Genomic DNA, 24,309 nt, shown 5'->3' with positions numbered 1-24,309 from the left:
TCGAAGATGTGAAGAACCTGAAAGTAAAGGGGACAGAGTCTGGGTCACTTGCCAGTGACCAGGGGCACGATTGACGAATGCCCACCGATGTCGGGTGATTCAGGTGTGAAGAGGTGAAGCTTGACTTTGCAGCCTCGAGGACCAGGAGGCGGTGACGACGACCAGGAGCTGGATTCGAGCTGTCCTACGAAGGATGTCGAGTGCTGCGGCGTCGGTGACCGGATTGAATCAAACAAGCCTTGGCAACAGCAACCCACGCAGAAAGTGAAGAAATGCTTCGTTGCGGACCAGCAATGTCCGGGGACTCACCAAGTGATGGAGAGCCAAGGCACGCCTGGAGCAACCAGGGAAGCCCAAGGAAATTCAGAGTTACCTTCTCAGGGACCCACCAGTCAGCAGACTAGGGATCGCGAAGGTACCTCGAGAGAAATCACAAGAAGTCTGCTCACGGAACACTCGTGGAGTGTAGGCCAACAATCTTCGGTGGAAATGCTGCTCGGGGTCTGGGCTACAAGTAATCCAAAGCACAGCCTCAAGGATCGCCAAGAAGCATATGCACTGGCAAATGTGCATGGTGTCTAGGGGTTCCGGTTCCACGGTACTCACGAGGGCTGCGGGTCTCAGCTTTGCTGGGGACTCAGGTCGGCCTTGGAAAAGTCTGGAAATCCACCTCCTGGGCTGCAATTACTTCTGAGTCCGTCAGGAGCTTCGGAGACGTAGACCGGTCAGATGCGTCGTTGGTGCCTGCCAAGCAGTCGAAGTTCCAGGATTCAGTATCGGAGTTTCTTCCAGGTGTAATCTAAAGTCCTGTAGTCAGGGGTTCCTCTCTTATAACCAAGGATGGGGTTGGACATACTCTGGGGACCCACCTATGGGAGGGTTTGGAAAGAGGGGTGGCTACACCCATTTTCTTTGTCTAGTTTCGCGCCAGAGCAGGGGCTGGTAGCCCCTGCAACCGGTTTGAACTGGGCTATGCACAGGAACACCAAATGTGCCCCCAGTGCAGACTTCAAAACACCCACCCAGCCCCAATACACTAAAGCCTGTCTGGGAGGTGGTGACACCTCCCTGTGACAGGAAACCTATTGCCCAGGCCTCCCCTGCCGGAGTTCCGTCCAGCAGCAGGAGGCCAGACTCGTGTCTGTGGCTGCAGCATCCATTTTGTGATGCCAGGGCTCTTTTAAACTGGTACCAGGTATATCGGTGTGGACATATCTCTCCCTATAGAAGAGTGGAATTATACCCCCGCCGCCAGAACTGGCGAGGGGTAGGTTTCCAAAGTGTTTGACACCAAATACGTCATGTTTCCGTGCAGCCAGTCCAAAGTTAGCACTTACCGCGAGGTTATAATGCACTTAGGAGTATATGGTCTGGCTGCATCACAGAACAGCCCCAGAGAATAGGTTCCGAAGACTGCAGAGGTGCCCTGCTCATGCAAGGGCACCCTCACACAAAACCCAGCACCCTGCCTTCAGGATTGATAAGGCCTGCCATAGGGGTGACTGATAGGTTTATATGTGTAGTGATATAAGGTAGATATAGGGAACCTATATCTAATAAGGGGTGCAGACACCACCTTACACAGGCTGCAGTAGCAGACCTGTGGTGTCATTTTGGGAGGCTTCCCACGGGTGGCATAATACATGCTTCAGCCCCTGGAAGGCCTCTGTGGTCCCTATGCCCTTGGTACCTAAGGTACCAAATACTAGGGACTCATAAGGGTACCCCAGTAACCAACTTGGAGTGTACCTAAAGTATTGCAATCAATTTAGAGAGGAAGCAGCTATGCTGGGGTCCTGGATAGCAGGGCCCCAGCCAGACTAAAGTCGAAAAACAGTGAAACATCAGCAAAAAGTGGGGGTAATCATAAGAGCAGATCCTACTCTCCCACACCCCTGGTGGTGTGGCATCTCGATTGGAGCTGCCCGAGTAGCCAAGCTTGCAGAACGGGTTAAGGGGCAAAGGAGTTCTCTCGGTTCATCTTATGTTCTGGGTCCAAATGTATACCCAAACAATCAATCAGGATTTATAAAGTGTGTGTAATCACTCGATGGGGGATTGCGGGCTCCAGACGCTTATCCGAACAGCCAGGTAGTGCGGGCCATTTGGAATACCATAAGTGAGGTGATGGTCCAGAGTTGCGTGGGGAGGCGGATCCAGGTCTTTGCTAAGATGTGGGAGAAGGATCCAACACTTTAATGAGCATTAAAATGTTCTTCACCTCCATATACTGCGGAAGATGTTTACGTTACCACACTGCAAACCATCAGGAGCCACAAGTCAAGCTCAGTGACAAAAACACTTTATGAAGAATGTTGGCGTCCATCGTAGATATGAGAGCTGTTTATAAAGTAGAAACATTCCATTGACCAGAACATCAGCCCCTAACCTTTTCATTTCTTGGTGTTGCAAAGAAGTCAGCATAAGTTCCCTACTAAAAGTGAACCTCTTCAAGTGCCTGGTTGCTTATGTCACTAGGAAAATGCAGAACGGGAAAGACCTCAGGGTGCCCAACATCAGTCTGGCTGTTTGATGACCATTCAAATCTAGTCTACAGAAGACTCTCCTAGAAATCTGTTTGTGTAACTTTGTCACTGAGAAATACATTCTGCGTCATGGAAGTGATGTTACTATGCTATGTTCTACCTGAAACCATAGATGCTGGAAGAACTTGACGAATGTTTAAATACTTGAGGAATCATACAGTTCACAACAGGCATTTTCAATGTTTATTTTGTTGGTGGTATTTGCAAAGGGCAAATCTCGTCCCATGTGACCCAAGTGCTGTATATAGCAAAAAGATATGTATGTAGCACACATGGCTAAAGACACACAGGAATGTTAACATAGGTAACTTAGGACTATATGTGTGCACATATAAAGAAACAAAGCAACACCAGGGGATGAAAAGGGAGTGGCAAGTGAAACAATATAGGATAGTAGGACAATTGTCAAAAGTTGAGTTTTTAGAAATTTTCTGAATTATACCAGGGATAACCTGGAAACGTTTATTTGTTCAATCAGATAAAAATAGGATCCTGCAATTCTGAAAATATAAATCATTTCCAGGTTAAGTATCATAGGTACACCGCAGAGAAAATAATATTTGCCATGCAGCCACAATAAACTGGTAACTCAGGAAAAAATTATTCAAGCAACTGCCAGAACTCAAGTGTGGTCAGATAGCAGTAGACAGGAGGATGTCATAGATGTGTATATGAAGCTCATAATTAGGCATTTATTAGCCAACTACAGAGGCAACGGAGTTGCATCTTTTCCCAATTTCTCAGCGCGAAAGTTTCTAGCGCCCAAAAATTGACTGTCTAGTCTATGGTGTATTAATGAGGAGAGAATTCAGGCCATGTATCTTGTAGCACAAGTTACTACTTGTGTAACGATATATCTGTAAGAGACATTAGTTAGTATTAGATTCCTTACCTTAGAATATCCCCAGGCGTCAGACTGGATCCGGAATTTTTTTGCGTAGCAGTACCATTGAAACTAGGGCCCTGAAAGGGGGTAACCCTAACCCTAGATATCGGTTCGTAGAACGGGGAGGATGGGTGGGTCGGTAAGGAATCTAATACTAACTAATGTCTCTTACAGATATATCGTTACACAAGTAGTAACTTGTGCATCTGAAAGAGACACGTTAGTATTAGATTCCTTACCTTAGAATAGATAGCCCAGCAATACCAACCCCGGTGGTGGGTCTGCGAAACAATAATCACACCAGAAAGTCCTGGAGGACAGAACGGGCAAAGAAGCCATCCCTCCGGACTTGGCTGTCTAGGCAGTAGTGTCTTGCAAACGTGTGCAGCGATGCCCACGTAGCTGCCTGACAGATGTCTTGTAAGGGCACTCCCCGGCCCAGGGCAGTTGTCGCCGTGGCTCGGGTAGAATGAGCCCGCAATCCAACAGGGGGCTCCTTCTTAGCCAAGGAGTAACATGCCTGGATACACAAGGTGATCCACTGGGAGATGGTCCTCTTGTGCACCGCTTTCCCCTTCTTAGTGCCCACGTAACCAACAAAGAGTTGGTCATCCACCCGGAACTGGCGTGTGCGATCCAAGTAGAATGAAAGCGCACGTTTTGTGTCCAGACGGTGGAGCCGCTCTTCCTCTTTAGAGGGATGCGGTGGCGGGAAGAAGGTTGGCAAGGTGATAGACTGCCCGATGTGGAAGGCCGTGACAACCTTGGGCAGGAAAGATGGTTTAGTGCGCAACACCACTTTGTCCGGATGGACAGAAAGAAAAGGTGGAGTACAAGAAAGGGCCTGGAGCTCACTCACTCTCCTGGCAGAGGTGATGGCAACCAGGAAAGCAGTCTTCAGAGTAAGAAGGCGGAGAGGACAGTTGTGAAGTGGCTCAAAGGGAGCGCACATCAGAAACGTAAGAACCAGGTTCAAGTCCCACTGAGGCATCACAAACGGAACAGGGGGAAACGTGTGTGTGATGCCCTTCAGAAATCTATTTACAATAGGGGACTTGAACAAAGAAGGTTGATCAGGCAGCCTCAGAAAGGCTGAAAGGGCAGAAAGGTAGCCCTTGATAGTGCCCAGAGCACAGCCTTGCTGGGCAAGAGAAAGAAGGAAGAGAAGAACCTCAGAGAGAGGGGCAGCAAGAGGATCCACAGCCTTTGCTGTGCACCATGCCACACATCTGTTCCACCTGCAGGCGTATACCGACTTTGTGGAGGGACGCCTGGCTGCCAGAATGACATTACAGACTTCAGGAGGCAAGTCAAATGGCCTCAACTGTCGCCGCTCAATCTCCAAGCATGGAGATTGAGACTGGACAGGTTCGGGTGGAGGACCGTCCCCTGCTGCTGCGACAGAAGGTCCTCCTGAAGAGGCAGACGAACCGGGGGATCGACTGACATACTGAGTAGCTCGGGATACCAGTACCTTCGTCCGGAGCCACAAGGATGACTTGGGCCCGGTCGCGCTTGATCTTCTTCAGCACTCTGGGCAGAAGTGGTATAGGCGGAAAGGCGTACAACAGACCGCAACTCCACTTGCGACGAAAAGCGTCTCCGAGCGAGTGCCGCCTTGGAAATTCCAATGCGCAGAACTGATGACATTGCGCGTTCTCTTCGGTGGCGAATAGATCTAACCAAGGCTCTCCCCATCGCTGAAAGAGGCCTTGCGACACGTCCGAGTTCAGACGCCATTCGTGATCCATCATGTACCGACGGCTGAGCTCGTCCGCCTTGGCATTCAGAGAACCTGCCAGGTGTTGAGCCACCAGGGTCACGCCCTGGCGTTCCAGCCATTGCCAGAGGCGCAGAGCCTCCTGGCAAAGGGTCCACGACCCCACCCCGCCCTGTTTGTTGCAGTACCACATGGCGGTGGTGTTGTCCGTGAACACCTGCACTACACTCCCCCGGACAGAGGGGAGGAATGCCTTCAGTATCAGACAAGTCGCCCGTAACTCCAACAGGTTGATGTGGAGCCGGGCCTCCGCCGGAGACCAGAGGCCTCTGATCTCCGCCTCTCCCATGTGGCCTCCCCAGCCCTGGAGGGACGCGTCCGTCACAACTGCGTGCTCCGGTTGGGGAAGGGAGAGGGATCTGCCGCTGACCCAATCGCGGTCCGTGAGCCACCACTGCAACTGTCTCGCAGTGCCCTCCGAGCAGCAGCGTCAACCTGACCGAGACCCGGGATAACGGCTAAAAGATGGGAATCAGAGCCTGAATATCCAGGACCCGCTGTTCGGGTGGATAAACCCGAAACTGCGCCGAGTCGAGAACCGCTCCGATGAAGAGGAGCTTCTGAGAGGGGCACAGGTGTGACTTCGGCACATTGATGGAGAACCCCAGCTGGTGCAGGAGATCTGCCATAGTCTGGAGGTGGCTGACGACTGTCTGGGGCGAGCCCGCCTTCAACAACCAGTCGTCGAGGTAGGGGAAGACTGAAACCCCTAACCTGCGCAGATGAGCTGAGACCACCGCCATCACCTTTGTGAACACCCGTGGGGCGCTGGTAAGGCCGAAGGGGAGCACGGTATACTGAAAGTGCTCGTGGCCAACCGTGAACCGCAGGTAGCGCCGGCAAGACGGGGATGTGGAAATAAGCGTCCTGCAAGTCCAACGCTACCATCCAGTTTCCTGGGTCCAGGGCAGCTAGGACCTGAGCCAGTGTCAGCATCTTGAACTTCTCCTTCCGGAGGAAGCCGTTGACGTTCCGTAGGTCCAAGATAGGGCGTAGGCCCCCTTTGCCCTTCTTGGGTACCAGAAAGTGGTGGGAGTAGCAACCACACCCTACTTCTGGCCCAGGAACGCACTCGATGGCCCCCTTGGCCAAGAGGGCGTAACTTCCTCCTGCAGAAGTCGCAAATGATCCCCCGATACACGGTGGTTCTGCGGTGGCATGGCTGGAGGAGTCGCCTCGAAGGGGAGGGAGTAGCCCCTTCGGACGATCTGCAGCACCCACCTGTCTGATGTGACGGTGCGCCAGTGGAGGAGGTGATGGCGAACCCTGCCCCCCACTGGCGTCACATGGGCCGGAAAGCACAGACTAGGAGGGTTTTGAGGCGAATGCTGCGGGGGAAGGTGTGGACTGACCTCGCCGTTGTCCCCGACCGCCACCACGGCGGTTTCCACAGCCGCCACCGCGTTGGGTATTACCCTGCGGAGCGTGGCTGGCAGCATGTGTGGGTACACCCCTTCCGTGGCCACGAAAGGAGTGAAAGGCAGCCGATTGCTGGCGCAGGCCGAGAGGCCCAAGGACTTGGCCTTAGCCCTGGAGTCCTTAAAGCGCTCAAGCGCATGGTCTGCCTTGTCGCCACAAAGGAGACAGCCATCAAACGGCATGTCCATCAGTGTGTTTTGGACATCGGCCAAAAAGTTGGCGGACCTCAACCAGGCGTGACGTCTGACCGCCACCGTCGTTGCCATCGCTCTACGTAGTGAGTCGGTGGTATCCAGCCCACACCGGATAGAATATCTGGCTGCATCCCGGCCCTCCACAAGGGCTTGGCCGAGTTTGGCCCGTACCTCCAACGGACACTCTGGCAGCACTTCCGCAACCGTATCCCACAGAGATTGGGTGTAGCGGCCCAAGAGGCATGCGGTGTTGAGACCGCAGTCCCCGACTAAGGGATGAGAAGATCTTTTTACCGTACTGCTCATACCTATTGGATTCCCTGTCCGGCGGAGCCGACGGGAATGCGTTCTGGGAGTTGGAGGCCTGGATGGCCAGGCTCTCGGGGGTGGGGTGGGTGGACAGGAAACATGGGTCACCCGGAGCCGGGCGGTGGTGTCTTGCCACGTTCCTATCTACAGGCGAACCTGTAGCGGGCTTGGACCAAGTGCCCAAAAGAACGTCGGTCACGGCCTCGTTAAACGGCAGCAGAGGCTCAGCTGAGCATGACTGAGGCTTAAGGACCTCAGTGAGGAGGTTAGTCCTCACGGCCGCGACGGGGAGCTCAAGGCCCAAGGCCTTGGCTGCCCTCATCAACACCACACTGTAGGTTGCCCCCTCCTCCGTAGCCACGGTAGGAGGTGAGACAAAGCCAGTGTCGGGCGAAGTGTCCAGACCACTGGCATCCCCAAGTTCACCTGTCCAGTCCTCCTGGGACTGACATTCACGTGTCAGAGGGTCCTCAGACCCCTCCCAATACTCCTCATCACCCATCTCCTGGTACTCAGGGTCAGAAAAGGATGGGGCCGGTTCATGGAAAGTAAACTCTCCGAACGGCGTCTGAAGCGGCACCGGGTCGAGGGAGGCATTGGGGACGGCGCCGCCCGAGGGCGGCGCCGGGGGTGGCACCTGGGGGTCGGCGCCGGGGAGGTCGTCAAGTCCACCGGCGGCGACCCGGATCCGGAACCGGATCCAGCGGGGCCCGAAGGCGCCGGGCCCGAAGGCGCCGGCGGCGGCGGAGCCGAAGCACCCGACGGCGTCGGGACCGAAGCCCCCGACCCGCTAGGCCCCCAAGACGGGTTTCGCTGGGCCCGGAGGCGCCGCGGAGCCCGTCGGAGGAGAGAGGGACCTCATGGCCATGAGGAATCGCTTGATCTCCTCCGGCGTCGCGTTAGGCTCAGGGACCGAAGGGTATGGGGTATGGGGTCGGACGCGGCGCCTGCGACTCCGACAGAGCCGCGTGGGCGGTGTCACCAGAACCCCCGGCTGCGTCGTGCAAGCGTCGGGGGGAGTCGAAAGAGCGATGACGTCTCTTCGACTTCTTGTGCTTACCTGACGACTTCGACCCGGAAGGGGTGATGTCGACTCCAGGAGCTCCGATCGCTCCTCTCCCACGACCGGTCCCTCGACCTCCGTCCGGACCGGGACCGTTCTCTGCGCGGGACCGACTGCCGGAGTTCGAGTCGCTTGCGGGACCGCTCCCGCCTAGCTTTCGAAGTCAGGGCCCGACAGTCGGAGCAGGTCTTGTCGTCGTGATCGACGCCGAGGCAGTGGAGACACCGACGGTGAGGGTCGGTGACCGACATCAGTCGGTCGCAATCCTCACAGGGCTTGAAACCTGCCATCCCTACCGGCACCGATCGGAGTCGAAGACTCGAAAAGGAATGATCAAAAAAGAGTTAGTCAAAAAGTGACTATGGTACCACTTTTTCCGGATCTGCGCTGCTGGCGCGGAAAAAAGAAGAACTAACGTCAGCACACGGAGGCGGCGTCTAAGTACTCCGACGACGTCATCACGGCGCCCACGACGCGGAGCAGCAGTCGACGCCTACCGACGCGCAAGGGTACTGCTACGCAAAAAAATTCCGGATCCAGTCTGACGCCTGCGGATATTCTAAGGTAAGGAATCTAATACTAACGTGTCTCTTTCAGATACTGTAAATGAAAAATAACGGAATTATTCATTAGGCACTGGATGAATACATACATTTCTGATGTGGCACTTTTTTTTTTAACACACTTCTTTACATGCTCATTTCCCAGGTAATCCATTCAATATTTAAAGCAGGATTAAAGGTACACAAAATGTGATCTTTTGTTTCGAAAGGGAACAATGATATACTACATCTGTAAACTTGCAGTACGTAAACACAGCTATTTTGCAAAGTCCCTTAATTACATTTTCCGTTAATGTATAACCCACTATTAGTACCCTGTACGAAATACGAAGACTGTTTTAATCCCCTTCCTTAGAAAACTGCCATTAACTGATTTAAAAGTGGAGAGCAAACATTAAGCTGGGACACAGCTGACAAAAATATATTTGGGGGTGTGTGCGGTCAGTTCATTGAGAAGGGTACAAAAAAGCCTTCTTGCACACCTTTTGGTGGGAGTTAAAAGCTGCTGAGTCACTCAAGCTGCATAATTACCCATAATTGCAGGGCAGATAGTTATCAGTGAAGGAACTCTTAATACCATGTGGAGAGCAATAGAAACTCAGTAACAATGACTAATGACAGCTTTGATCATTAAATGTGTTCAGCAGGAACTAGTAATGTGCACGAGTAATATGTTTTACCATAACATTTCTGCACCTTAATAAAGCATGCATGTCTGGCCTACTTGATTCACTACTCTGGAAAAGTGCTCACAAAACCTTATGCATTAGATCAGTCGAATGCCCTTTTTACCTGGATGATGCATCAATGCCCGTTTTCTGTAGGCCTTCTTAATGTCGTCTTCCGAGGCATTTTTGTCAACACCAAGGATTCTGTAGTAGTCTTTCCTTTTGCTTTTCTTCAGTTCCAGCTGTGCATTCTTAAGAAGCTGCTTGTGTTCTGGCAGACAGAATAGATCACACATACAAGATAAGCTCTCTTTGTTTAACCAGAATTATAAAGAAATAATCTTTTGTTGCAAGGTTCTCGCTGATGAATACTGATGCCTGTTAACTACACAGTATTCTATTTATTGCTCACACTCGCTGTCTCTCACCCACCCGCACAAACCCCACCATGGAACCAAACACAACCACATAAAAGTGGTCAACTACAAGCTGCACAATGCTGAACTCTTTTCTGTAAGGAAAGAAATAAACAAAAGCTATTTATTACTTCAAATTCCACAGACAAGAAGTATTTCTTGCAAATGGTCAACTTGGATCCAGTTAGTGATAACTTTAATTAGCAAACCAGTGCAATTCAAAAGAGGTTTATTTAGTAAGTGTGCTGCACTATTCAGTCCCCAAATGGCAAAGGAAGTTGAACAAGTGCGCAAAAGCAGTGAATGAATAAACACTACAAACCCCTACAACAGGAAATAAATCCGGAGACAATCCGGTATCTTGTTACGCTTAAATGGGAGGCAGTTTTTACAAAAAATGTGGTATGGAAAGCAGCCCACCCCAAACAGAAATCCTTTTGTCCCGCTAAACTGCTGGCAAGGTAAGACAGGAGTCTGAAAAAGGGTCAGCTCTCTGGAGAACATTTTAATATGTTCATGAGATACAACAAGAGACTCACACCATCCTCATTACCTTTCGACTGCCAAATGTATTAATGAACACAGAATCAAACATTTATTAATGCAGAGCAAATGTGTTATTACCGCAGTAGAGATTAACTGATTTCAGAAAACACGAATTTACATTTTACAGAATAAATTCTAGAATCACTTTACAGAAGAAAATGGCTGCGGCCATAGTCAACTGCACTCACAAGGCTGAGTTATGGATACCTTACCTCACTGCACAGATTCAACCCCTGTGTTCTCGCTATGGTTAAACATCTTTGTTTATAATTAATGCGCATAAAAACCAGCATGGTATACACAATACATGCAGAGTGTTGGTTGCGAGAGACAAGTATGCCCCACTCGAGGCTTCGCCTCTCGTGAATCACAACCTCTCCCCACACTTATCAATGGCAATAAATAGCATATTACACCTTTGGGATATGCATATTTGCTGTATAAATATTCACTGAAAAATTCCAGTGATAGTTGCGAAATAAAACCTAGAATTGGACAGAAGTGTGTTGTTACACAAACCTGTGTCCCGGCCACGAAAACCATTCAATTGCCCACCAAATTCACTTGTTATTACCTCAAAGATAGCATCACAAATTACATTAATTGCATAATTGGTGATATTACACTATCACCTTACCACGGACATTTGGGAACACATCATCGTGTCATTTATTGGTATGTGGTTTTTATGGTGGGGCGATAATTATGGTTTATGTAACTAAAAATAAAAAGCCAATTTCAGATTTCTTTTTTTCATGCTATTTTGAGAGGATGATTACACATTGTGTTTTAAGTTGATTTCTGGAGTTTATTAAACAGACGTTTAGGTGTGAGAAGTTAATGAAACCATTGGATTATATATTAAATCCAACTTCTATAAAAGTATTTGCGCTACTTACGGCCTACGGCAGTCTTTTCTGAAAGTATCTGAAGACAATCAACTCCAAATGGGCACACTCTTCGGCTGCATAACCTGGTCTTTGATCAGGCCTTGCACACTCCCCTGTAGGTCGAGATTCGGGCAGCTGTCCTTTTGCTTATGTTTTTTTGGGGGGTTCATGAACTATAAAGCCAAGTTTGTGAACCTATGGGAATTACAGATATGGGAGCTGGACTCACAGTCCTTCAGACCAGATAGATCAGCAGCAATAAATAAAAAAATGGTGTGGGCTTTCCCTTTGGTGGCGCATAAATGGGCCTAGGGAAGGACAGAGTCTAGCGTCTTGTAATGGTGGCCAAAACAGAAATGTTTTTTACAGCCAGCCAACCAGACTTGGAGTAACTAAGTGGGTTTCAGTTAACAAAACCCGTTGATTGATGAGAGAAAATGCCACCTGGGCAAGTTGACTGGTTTATTTCTCGAATGTTAGGGCTTGAACAATTAGCGAGCAGCGTTCTTGAAATAGCCTAGAATTTACAGTCAAGATGTACAAAAGTATTTTTTTTTCAACTCTTTGAAGCTAGCCGGACACATTTTTGTATCACAAATTTCTCAAAACTTACTGAAAGGATTTACACCAAACAACTAAAGGCACTCTTATAAGTAAAGTTCTAACTTCATGGCAATTTTGGTTTAACTAATGCTTCTGATTTGCAAATGATACCAAGTTATCGCGCAAAAGGGGGAACTGAAGAAAACTTTCTTATGACTAACTTGGTGGTGGATGAATCAGAACTGTTTACATACGAATCCATCTAAGAAAGATTCTTTTGACTCAAAATATTCCTCAGACTGGGATTATGGGAGGTGGGAGAGCAATTAAGGACTCTGCAGTTCGAGTATCTACCAGAAGGATTTAGTTACTTACCCTGTTGGCACCTGTTCGTTGCATGTAGTGCTGTAGGTCCACATGCTCTGCATACCTCTGCCATCTAGTGTTGCACTCAGACATTTGCAACATGTTTTTCTTTTAAGTAACAAGATCTTGGTGACTCCTCTTCGTCTGGTCATTTTTAGATTGTTTTTCGCCCAATGGGTGAGAATAGGAATGGAGAAATGAGTAGGAATAGAATTGTGTCCATGCATATCGAAAGAAAATTAAAGTGAAGATATCCGTAACACTGGCTTACCGGGAGGAGGGTGAGATACACATGCTATGCATCGACTGCAGAGCGCCAGTGGACAGTGCAAAGATCTGGATCAGTGTCCTGAGGGCAAATTGACCAAATCTGTATTGCACGGAAGTCCACACAATGTTTTGTTAATGTACGTGGGGTGGAGCATGTGGCAGCTTTCCAAATATCCCTCCCAGAAAAGCCATAGTTGCTTCCCGTCTGCAGGTGAAAGGTGGCCTGGGAAAGGAAGTAATGAAATTTGTAGTTTTTTTTTGTTTTAGTGTAAAAGGGTTTAGCTGCATTTGAAACAATCCACTTGGCAATCTCTCCCTTACAAATGGCATGGCCTTTAAGAAGCTGTGAAAAATCTACAAATAGTTGTTGCGTTTTACAGAAAGATTTGGTCCCATCTCTATAGTACATAAGAGCATGTTTAACGCCAAGTGTGTAGAGTGCTTTTCGGTTGGAGTCGGGTCATGGAAAAAAGACTGGAAGCTTGATGATATGATTATTGTGCAATACCACCTTAGGTAAGAATTCAGGAATGGTTTTAAGAACCACTTTGTCACTGTGGACCTGAAAAAGGGTTCCTGCAGAGCCAGGAGCTGCATGGGAAGGCTGTTCCAGGTCTTTGCTGGAATGTAGAAGGAGCGTCCGCTACTTCAGCTTCGTAGATGTGGGGCATGTGGGCAAGTGAAAGGGAGGCAGAGCGTAATCTTCTTAACAGTAGGTGGAAGTTCAGACGGTGGTTAGAATAGGCGGGTCCTTGGTTGCATAGAGCCATGTGTGTGTGGGTCAGCAGCTTGAATTAGAATCTCTTCTGTACGTGGAACCAGTGGAGTTGCCAGAGGTAGGGCATGATGTGGATTCATCGGGGGAGGTCGAGGATGCGTCTGGCTGTGGCGTTCTGTATGGTTTGAAGTCTCTGTAGGAGGTATGTGGTTATTCCTACGTAGGGAGCATTGCCATTGCCCAGTCGGCTGGTGATGAGAGCCTGTGTCACGATGTGTCATGTGCAGGGGTAGCCACTTGAAGATCTTTTGTAGCATGCTCCGAGTAAGTAAGCAGGGGGAGTAAACAGCGCGGATCTGTGACTTCATGGTGAGATATGATCATTCTGTGGTTTCTGGCGTGGTTGACGGGTATTGGCATGGGTCCCAGGTCAGGCAGTCGTTGCAGAGGTTGCTGTTGCCTAAGCTCAGTATTTCTGTCTTGCCCGGTGTTTAGCTTAAGGCAGTTATTTTTCATCCAGTCAGCAACGCTTGTCATGAATCTGTGGAAGCTGGTCCTTGCGGCAGTAAAGTCATCGGTGAGGGAAATAAGTTGGGTGTCATCTGCATAGGGTAATATGTTGAGACCAGGAGATATGACTATGTTGGCCAGTGGGGTCATGTATGCGTTTTAGAGATTAGGGCTGAGTAATGAGCCCTGGGGCAGACGATATCCTTGGGATCAGAGGTGAAAGGTGATAGGCTGACCCTCTGTGTTCTTCCAGTGAGGAAGGAGATGGTCCCTCGGAGTGCGTTCCCTTGGAGGATGAAGGCAGCCGTTTATCCTCAGTCAATCAAGGAGGGTTCGTTCAGATATCAGTGGCTGTGATCATGGAGGTCTCGGTGCTGTGATTGCTATGAAAACCGGATTGGGAAGCACTGAGTGTAGGAAGCTGGCTCTGTATATACTATATATAATAAGGTATAGTGTGCACAGAGTCCAGGGAGTCCCCAGATATAGCAGAGGCTAAATTAGGTAAGTACTAACCGCTCTCTTTGTGGTAATGTGGACGAGCAAATAGGGTGTCAAGAGGATTGATTACACACAGAATTCAGATAAATTAGGTAAGTATAAAAAAAGGTATACTTTCGTTTTATTTAAGAACCAAGTAAGACATGGGACAGGGAAGTTAAATATACTCAATTGCAAAACTGTTCAAGGAAATACAGTTGTGGTTCAATTGGCAATTGTTACAGGTTCGTATCACTTTAAAATGCAGTTTGAATTATACAGTAAGTACTTTGTTATGCTAGGTTACACTATTTATAGAGCGCATGGCTGCCCCAGCCAAGGGGCTTCCCAGTGTTGAACACAGGCAGAATAAGTGACAGGATCAAAGGTGTCGCAACGATTATTTAGAAAAAATATGAGTTTTTATGGGCTTACGAAATGCAGTATGATTTTGGATGCTTCTGATACTCACCGGGAGGGAGTTCCAGAGTTTGGGGGCCAGAGCCCGGAAGAAGCGTCCTCCAGCTCTAGCTCGCTTAACCCGAGATTGGTTCAGAGAACGCAAAAGACGAGTAAGGGTGTAAGGTATAAGAAGATCTGCTAGGATTTCAGGGGTTGAACATTTTAAATTCAATGGGCAATACAAAGAGTAGCCGGACGGCCACGTTCTGTATTTTTTGGATGCGCTGTATCTCTGCTCTGTTAACTCCTAAGTACAGAGCGCTAACATAATCCAGCCTAGATAGTATAGTGCAAAAAGAACAATTGATGGACAGAATGCAGAACAATGTCATACATTCACCCCAGGGCCTAAATCCATCGTTTTTTTGCTAACCAAGCCATTCCAGTTTGGACCAAGCCATATGCAAATCAGTCTTGACCCTGCGCCCAATGAGAACAGTCGAGCCTGAACTACCAGGTCAGGTCCTCCTCTGGACTGGAAACAAGCATCCTAGGACCGGTTTCAGACTTTCAGCCCTCATCAGCCAGGATAGCTGGACTCCAGTGGCATGGAGAGCACGGGACCCAGGTCTGGGCATACCCGTCCCACTTGGGGTGACAATTGCAAAAAGAACAATTAATGGACAGAATGCAGAACAATGTCATACATTTGTTTGCTGTAACACTTTTCGCCCTAAGTGGGATGGGTATGCCCAGACGTGGGTCCCTTGCTCACTGTGCCACTGGATTCAAGCCAGCCTGGGTATGTTACCCTTGCCAGGCTGAACAAGGGTAACATACCCTGAAACCGGTCCCAGGATGCTTGTTTCTTGTCCAGGGAGGACCTGGCCTGTGTTCGGTCTGGACTGTTCCCATGGGGACAGGGTCAAGACTGGTTTGCATATGGCTGGGTCCAAACTGTGGTGGCATAGTGGGCAAAAGAACGATGGATTGAACCCAGATCTTTTGATTGGGGGCGAATGTTTGCATTGTCAGCATTCCGTCGATCATTTGTTTGCTGTGACACTAGATCGCATAGTGGCCTGGATAATAACTTGTCGAGTATTAGCATCAAAGAAACCCAACATAGGTTTGAGACCGCAGAGGAGCCCAAAACAGACTCCAGCCACCGCCTTTGTTTGTGGCTGGAAGGTAAGTGTAGCATCCATCCAAACACGGAGTGGTGGTTCCAGGTGTCAAGTTTCTTCGTCCTCAGCAGGCTCAGAGTCTGTCTTTGGAGTTTCTTTTGAACCGAGATATGGTCTTTGGTGAAGGCTGTCAGTCCTCCAAGAGGTTTTGGAGGTTGCTGGCTGCAGGACAAGTCGACTTTTGGCACAGGATCTCAGAAAACTGCATACGGGCTAGTAGGGCTGGGGAAAAGTCAGTTCTTCTCAGTTCTTCCTAGTAGTCTCCTCTGCTGTGCGACTTCTGCCATCCTCCTCCTTCTGGGTTCAGGGCTGCCCCCTAAATACTGTATTTAGGGGGCATTTTAGGGGGTATTGAGGTAGTATCCAATGGGCTACTGACTTTAGGGTGACTACACCCTTGGTGTGCTCAACCCATGTGTAGGAGCGGGCACAATCCCCAATCCTGATTGGAGAGTGCCTGCCACCTGCAAGATGGCGAGCAATGAAGAGTAGACTTCACCTCGCTTTCCCCACCTGAGGAGTGGGGTTGGCAGAGGAGGGCACACCTTCTGGGCTGTTCTAATTTTTCCTGCTGAAAAGGGGGTTAGACAAACAGGGGGCCAAGCTCCTGATAGCAGGAGAGGCGGGGATCACATTGCAAAGGTGGCAAGGCATTTGAGGCTCCCCTGCCACAGATGGCTCTTCCTGACCTGGGGGAGGTGTGAACACCTCCGCCCAGGAAAGGCTTTGTTTCTGTGCTCAGGGAGTGGAGGCTCCCACCCCAGGGGTCCAGAAACTTGTCTTGTGGTGGTAGGCTGCTGTTTACCAGTCGGGCGAACCCACCAGAGGCTGGTTGTTTTTCAGGGCGCATCTTTAAGATGCCCACTGAGTGCATTGTTTAATAAAGCTCACACTGGCATCAGTGTGCGTCTATTATGCAGAGACGTTTGCTACCAAACTTCCCAGAATTAAGTAAAGCCATCATGGTGCTGTGGAGCTCGTACTGACAAACTCTCAGACCATATACTCATTTTGGCTTTACTGCACATACAATTTCCAAGAATAGACTTAGACACTGTAAGGGTACAGTGCTCATGCAACTGTACCCTCACCAGTGGTCTAGTGCACCCAAGTAGAGGGGTGACTTATCTATACCATAGGCAGAGGGTTGCAGGCATGGCACGCAGGTATGTGTGCCATGTAGACTCCTCACCTTTCTATGCAACAAAACGTTTGGGTGTGTGTGTGTGTATGTGTGTGTGTATGTTCGTGTGTGTGTGTTCGTGTGTGTGTGTTCGTGTGTGTGTGTGTTCGTGTGTGTGTGTGTGTGTGTGTGTGTGTGTGTTCTTGTGTGTGTGTGTGTGTGTGTGTGTGTGTGTGTGTATGTGTGTTCGTGTGTATGTGTGTAGGTGGAGGACCTTGAAGGGTTGCACAATATGTGCTGCAGCCCTTATAGGTCTTCCTTGGTACAGTGCCCTTAGTAGCCATGGTACCATTTACAAGAGACTAACAAATGGCCACAGGGGTTCCAATTGTGGGTACAATTGTACATTTTTGGGAAAGAACACAGGCCCTGGGAATCTGATTGTCAGGGACTCAGGGCACCTCAAGTCAAAGTGCATCAGATATCTGGCAAAAAGTGTGGGGTTACTGCTGGCTCTGCTTAAGGTGTGTCACCTGTTGCTTGTTGATAGTCTTTTCCAGTACCTTGGCTAGGAATGGGAGCAAAGAGTGACTAGATGTTCTAGTTGTTCTAGAGTTCACTGGAAATGTTGCAGTGATGATGGAGGTGTTGCGCAGGGTAAAGAGTTTCTGCCTGATCCTTTGGTTTCAGAGGCTGAAGATGTGGTATGGGCATGGGTCAGTGGGAGCTCCCGAGTGTATGGATTTCATAATGGAGGTGGTGTCCTGGGTAGAGACCTGGTTCTAGATGGTCAGTCTGTGATTTGTGTTAGTTGTGGTAAGGCTTATCGGTTGAGGAAGTACGTGGATGTAGGTTGGTGTTCGAAGTTTCTGTATATGGTTGCAACTTTGTCATGGAAGAAGTCAGCGAGGTTGTCACATAGCTCTTGTGAGGCTGTGATGTTTCGCTGGCTTCCGGGTTGGAAAACTCCTTAATTATGTTGAAAAGTTCCTTGCTGTAGTTTGAGCTGGTTTCGATGTGTTTGGCTAAGGCGGTCTTTGTTGCCATCAGCAGGCAGTAGTAGAAGTTTAAATGGGTTTTGAAGACTGCCCTGTCAGGTGTGTCCTTGCTGGCGTGGCATCTCCTCTCCAGCTCTTTGCTGTTATGTTTAACTGCTCTGAGTTCTTGTGTGTACCAGCTGGCCTTTTTGGGGGATCTTCTGTGGTTGTTGCTCTTGAGGGGGGCGATGCTGTTGGCGCAGTTGATGATTCAGGTGTTGAGTTCTTAATTCCCTGTTTCAGTTTGGGGGCAGTGGCTGGGATGGAGATGTTGAGGAAGTGCACCCGGCAGGTCTCGGAAAATTTGCTTCAATGTCAGTGGGGGACACTGGCCATCCTGGGGGTGGCGGTGTGAGGGCTGGAGATGTTGAAGGGGGCGATTGCGTGGTCGGTCCTTGTGAGTTCTGTGACGTGGCTGTATTGGACGCTGTTGCTGGAGGTGAAAATGGGGTCCAGCATGTGCCCTGTGGTGTGCGTGGGGTCGAGGACGATTTGGGTCAGGCCAAGAAAGGAAGATGTAGTCCTTTGAGTCCAGGACGAGGGGTGCAATGAAGTCTGCTATGGGTTTGCTGAAGCTGGAATGCAGCCCCAGGGGTTGGTATGTGAGGGACGTATATTGTCTTCTATGTGGAGCTTGAAGCTGTGTGGAGGTTAAGCCAGGTCTTGGTGAGGAACACAATGTTGGCTATGAGGCTAGTGATGAGGTCCCATAACTCGGTGGAGTACTTGCAAATAGAGTGCATGTTGAGGAGTAGGCAGTGGAGTCAGAAGAATGCTTCTGGTGTGGCGCAGCGAGGTCGTCGTGGTGCTCTGTGACATGCGTGCTGGTGCAGATGCAGCTGCCGCAGTAGAAGGGGCAGCTGGTGCAGAAAAATGGTCCTACTGTAGAGTGGAGTGTGGGGAGGCAGCAGTGTTCGCTGGGGCCTCTGGTGTTCAGGGGGCAGTGGACAGCAGCATCCTATCTGCAGGTGGGTTGGAAGGCAGGGGTTCTGGCACTGGGCACAGTCCAGGCGTGGGAGGGCACAGACTGCCTTGTCTTTGGCCCACAGGTGGCGCAACCCCGCTGCAGCCTCCATTAAGTAGGACATGGGAGGCGGGAGGGGCACTGGGAGGTGGTGGGAAGAGCTTTGCGGCTGAAAATCAGGCAGCAGCGTTCGGGAGAGGAGCTTGGCAGGAAAAACAGACAGGAGCAATAGGGAACATAAAAAAATTAAGCACATTCAAGAGTACAGGACAGTACGAGAGAAAAGCACAAATGAGAAATAGCACACATTAAAGCGGAAAGCACAAATAGGGAAAAGCACAAAGAGAAGAACACAATCTGAGAAAAGGCACAAAGGAGAAAAGCACAAATAAAAGAGGAAAGCACTAAAGAGAAATGCACAATCAAGAGGAGAGGCGAAAACAAGAAACAGGGGGTCAGAATAGAGGGCAACATGAGCCCAGAATGTATGGCGAGGACGGGACAGCAAAGCAGCCTTAGGCTGGCAGTACGAGGGAGAGCTGGGTATGAGACTGGGAAGTTTAGGTATTTTGAGTTTTCGCATGTGGCGAAAAGGTCCATGTCTGGGATGCCCCATCTCTGAAAGTAATAAAGTTGGACTTGTGAGTGGAGTTGTCATTTGTGGACTTGTTACTGTGCTCTGCTGAGCAGGTCTGCAAAGATGTCCACTACTGGAAGATTCTTTACTAGTATATGAACTTGGTGATGGATGGCCCTGCACCAGATTTTCTGCGCCAAGGCAGGCAGCTCAGAGGAGTGTGCCTCTTTTCTGAAGACAAAACATGGCAGACATGTTTGTTCACCCAAGGACTACCTTACCTTGAATCAGTTGATGAAATGATTTGAGAACTAGATAAATGGATAACAGTTCCAAGTGGTTTATGTGGAGACCCAGTAGAGGAGGTGGCCATAGACCTTGAAATTTCACGTTGTTGAGGTGTACTCACCACCCGATTAGAGAGGCATCCATGGTGATGGCCAACTGCGGAACTGGGTCAGCGAAGAGCCTGCCCTGCAACAGATTGTTGATTTTTCAGAGTGATGGGTGCTGGCCTTTACCATCACTACATCCTCCAACTGACTCTCTGCTTGTGACCACTGGCTTAAGAGGCACTCCTGAAGCAGGCACATATGAAGTTTGGCGTGGGGCACTAGGGTAATGCAGGAAGCCATCATTCCTGACCAGTGCACAACTGTGTGAACTGAGGGTGGATGGAGCAGCTGAAAAAGAGGTAGATGCTGTTGGAATTCTTGCAACCTCCCAGGGTTGGGGAAAGTTCTGTCCACGACTGAGTTGAAGACTGACCGTAGGAAACGTTGGACACAGTGTGGTTCACAGAGAGACATTTGTGGAATTCACTGTGAACCCTATGCTCTATAGGTGGGAGATTGAAGCCTAAGTGTGGGCTAGACATTCTTGTCTGCTTGTACTCTTGACCAGCTAGTAGTGGAAGGCGTAAGTTCCTCCCTTCCGGAGTGAAGCGGCTACCTTGGCTAAACAGTTGTTGAAGACCCTTGGAGTTGTGGTGAGGCAGAAGGGCAGCACCTTGAACTGGTAGTGTGACCACGCACCATGCAGTGGAGGTAGGACCAATGAGCTGGATTAATTGGGATGTGAAGATAGGCATCCTTCAAGTGCAGAGCGGGAACGAAGACGCCACATTGAAGCAGGGGGATGACACCTGTTTAGAGGGTGGAGGTCGAGGAGACTGTTCTGAGAGAGATGCCATTCTTTGGAATGAGGATGTATAATGGGGAAGACACCTTTGCCCTGTTGCTGATGTTGCACTGGCTCCATGGTTCCTGAGTGCCTGAACCGCCTCTTGCAAGGTGGGATGTTTGGTGGGGTTGACATGAGCTATAGGCAGTAGCTGTGCCCAATTATGGATAGGTCCCATTGGTCCGTCCTAATTTCCTCCCAAAAGAGAAAGTCCTAGAAGTCTACCTCTGACAGGTAGAAGCTCCCTTCCTGGGAGTACTTCTGTCTCGGCCTTTGGAACTCTTCACATTAAAGGAGCCTGTGAGAGGCTGGCTTAGTATATGGTGCTCACTTATGTAAGTGCACTAATCCAGACAACATTTATGCTGATTTTAGAGGTCTTAGACAAGCTTGTAAAGCTCTCTAAGTGTTAGCTGTGGAGAGCAGCCTTCAGGCTTAGTCCAGAAGGAGTGTAAAGCAGTTTGTTTTACCAGAACGTAATCTTATTGATATAGATGAAGTGAAAAAAAAAAACACTGTATTTATAAAAACAAGTATTTATTGTAAAGTACTCACTAACACATACAAAATATCTCCGACCCGGAGATATACACAATACACACAATACTTTGCAAAGAAAACCGGTAAGCAGCACGATATACACAGTGGTTACCCTGGGGGACCAAACCATATACTAAAATAGTGGGCTGCGAACCACGACCCAATTCAAGACTATAGCAAGAAAACGTAGCCGTGCTGGGGACCCAAGGAACCATCCAAGGTAAGTAACCAGGAACCCCACGAAGGCCGGGTGGAGATGGGAACACAACTATATGCTCCGTTTAAGTCAATGGTTAAGTTGCGGTTGCAATTTTATAGAAGAAGGACCCTTCCCAGTGGACCCTGAAGAGACCCCGGGAAACACAGAAGGTTGGAAAGCCACCCCACCTGTGGATACCCTAGGTACTAAGATAACTACACCAGGGAGGCTAGGTACACAGGTGTGACGAGGTGTCAGACACTGCAGAACTTAATGGAGGACTTCAGGAGGCGTAGTACCTGCAAGCAGAGGGGACAGAGTCAATGCCACCCAGGGGTGACCAGGAGGCACGGGATAAGGATGCCCACCGATGTCAGGAGATGCAGGAGAGTTATCAGTGACCTAGGAGCTACAGCTGTGTGAACCAGGCGACATTGTGGATGACCAGAAGCCAATTACGAACTGTTGGATGTCTAGAGTTGAGGGATCGGTGTACATCAGGTGCGCTAACAAACCTTGGCAACTGCAAACAACGTGGCAAGCGAAAAAGGTAAGATCCAAGGGACTAACCAAGAGCAGGTGAGTCGTAGCAGGCCCTAAGAAACCAGGGGAGCCCACTGGGACCAGAGAAGTCCCTTGAGAGGACCTAGAGATCTCTGGCGACAAGAGTCGTCCAGCCTTCGCAACGGCCAGCCCAAGCGGTGCACAGGGGCTCGGTTCTAGCGGTGTTGATGAGGGATGCTGACCTCAGACTCGGTCTGAAGACAGGGCAGGCCTTGAGAGAGTGGTAGAACCGCCACCTGGGTCACTGAATCCGTTGGAGTCTGTAGGCGTCCAGGATCAGCAAACCAATCAGCTACGTTGTGGTGCCTGTAGATGCAGGGGAGCGACTCCTTCACTCCAAGGGAGATCCCTTCGGATATCTTTGATGTCCACAGGCCCTGTTATGTTATGTTAAAATCATTTGTAGAGCGCACTTACACCAGGCGGTTTCATGGCGCTGTGAATGGGAGGCAGCAGAAGTATAGTGCGTAGGAACTTACTCATATGCCTGAGAAAACAGAAGAGTCTTAAGGAGTGATCTAAAGTGGGTATAAGATGTTGCTAATCTAAATTCCAAGGGGAGGGAGTTACAGAATTGGGGGGCCAGGAGAGAAAATCTAAGACCACCGTGTTTTTTCCGTTTGAAAGTGGGGATGGTGAGCAGGGACAAGTGGGAGGAGCGAAGTTCACGAGAGGGGGTATAGCGATGGATCATGGAGGAGATGAAAGGCGGGCCAAGACCGGCCAAGGCTTTGAAGATGGTACAGCCCAATTTAAATGCACAGCCAGTGAAGGCTCTTCATCAGAGGACGGACATGTCGGTGTCTTGGTTGATGGAAGATGAGCCTAGCTGCTTGGTTTTTAACCAGTTGCAGGCGATGGAGCTGATAGGCTGGGATGCCAACATAGAGTGAATTGGCATAGTCAATGCGGAAGATGACCAAGGCCAGAAGAACAAGAGTTAGGGCCTCGGTGGTTAAGAATCTAGAAATGTTCCAGATTCTTCGAAGATGGAAGAAGCAAGACGATACCACCGCACCAATCTGAGGTTTCATAAACAGATCTTTGCTGATTATGACCCTTAGGCTTTTTTACGGATTCCGCTGGACGAGGAGGATTGCCTAGGAGGGGAGGCCAAAAGTTATAGTTCCAAGGATTGGAAGCGCTTCCGGTCAGAATCAACTCAGTCTTGTCGGGGTTGAGCTTTAATAGATTAGCATACATCCAATCGCTAATAAGACTCATGGTGCAATGAAAGTTAGCAACTAAGGTGGAAGAAGAGTCAATCTCAAACACCAGCTGGGTGTTGTCTGCGTAGTTGAAAGCAGAAACTTTACTATTGCGTAAAGACCGGATCAGGGGAGACATGTACAGGTTAAAAAGAAGGGGAGAAAGAGAGGATCCCTGGGGGACCCCGTAGGTCAGCCTGACTTTCTCCGTTGAGAAGTTGATGAGACGGACTACCTGGTATTGGTTGATGAGGAAGGAGGCGATCCACTTCAGAGCCAGCCCCTGGATGCCAGCGTTACGGACACGGTCGATCAGGATGTCATGATCGACCGTGTCAAAGGCGGCTGACAAATCCAGGAGGACTAAGGCCTGGCTGATGTTTTGGTCTGCCCACCTCCTAAGCTCGTCCATGACTGCAAGGCTGACTAACTCCGTAGAGTGTGCTGGTCTAAATTCTGCTTGCTGGGGGTTAAGGAATTGTGAGTGTTCGATGAAGGAGCTGAGGCAGTTAGTGACATGGGCTTCGAGAAGCTTACTGAGGTAAGGGAGTAATGAAATAGGGCAAAAAATGCACCATATCGAAGGGTCGGCGTTGGGTTTCTTCAGGATGGGAACAATTTGGGCGAGCTTGAAGGTGTCGGGGACAGTGCCTTGTCTAAGAGAGTTGTTGAGGAGCGCAAGTGGGGGGTCAGGGCAGGTGGAAAAGGCTTCTCGTAAAATGTGTGGGGGGCAGCAGTCTGTGGGGGAGCCTGATCCAGCCTTTTTCAGTAGGGCAAAAAACTCATCCCTTGAGATCAGGGGTATTTGATCCAACACCTGGGGATTTTTGAATGAGATAGGGAAAGTTGTTGAGGGTGTAGGAGGTGGAATACTGCTTTTGATTGTGACAATTTTCTCCGTAAAATAAGAGTTTAGGGAATCACAATGTTTGTGAAGGGACAGGTTTAGCTATTACTCTGTCCGGTTGTGATAATTCGTCGACTATGGAAAAGATGTCTTTGGTCTTAGTAGCTGAGTTTGTGATTTTCAAGGAGAAGTACGTTGTCTTAGCCTGGAGAATGGAGCTTTTATAGTCTTAGCAGTGATATAACCTGTGTATAACCTGTATGGAGCATGGACATGGTTGATACAGCGTTTTTGGAGGACAATGAGACTCGG

The 24,309-nt window shown here is 49.4% G+C and overlaps 1 protein-coding gene across 1 annotated transcript in view; it reads right to left on the bottom strand.

Annotated features, from left to right (window-relative positions):
• DNAJC7 (DnaJ heat shock protein family (Hsp40) member C7) overlaps positions 1-24,309 on the bottom strand; it is a 468,661-nt gene that overhangs the window by 40,044 nt on the left and 404,308 nt on the right. The window contains exon 11 of the mRNA XM_078645431.1: positions 9,553-9,699. Within this exon, the coding sequence (XP_078501557.1) occupies positions 9,553-9,699 (147 nt within the window). The remainder of the gene's footprint in view (positions 1-9,552; positions 9,700-24,309) is intronic.

This window comes from Lissotriton helveticus, chromosome 5_1, assembly GCF_964261635.1.
Source record: "Lissotriton helveticus chromosome 5_1, aLisHel1.1, whole genome shotgun sequence".
NCBI lineage: Eukaryota > Metazoa > Chordata > Amphibia > Caudata > Salamandridae > Lissotriton > Lissotriton helveticus.
Note: the sequence above shows the minus strand (reverse complement) of the source record. Positions and strands in the feature narration are given on the sequence as shown.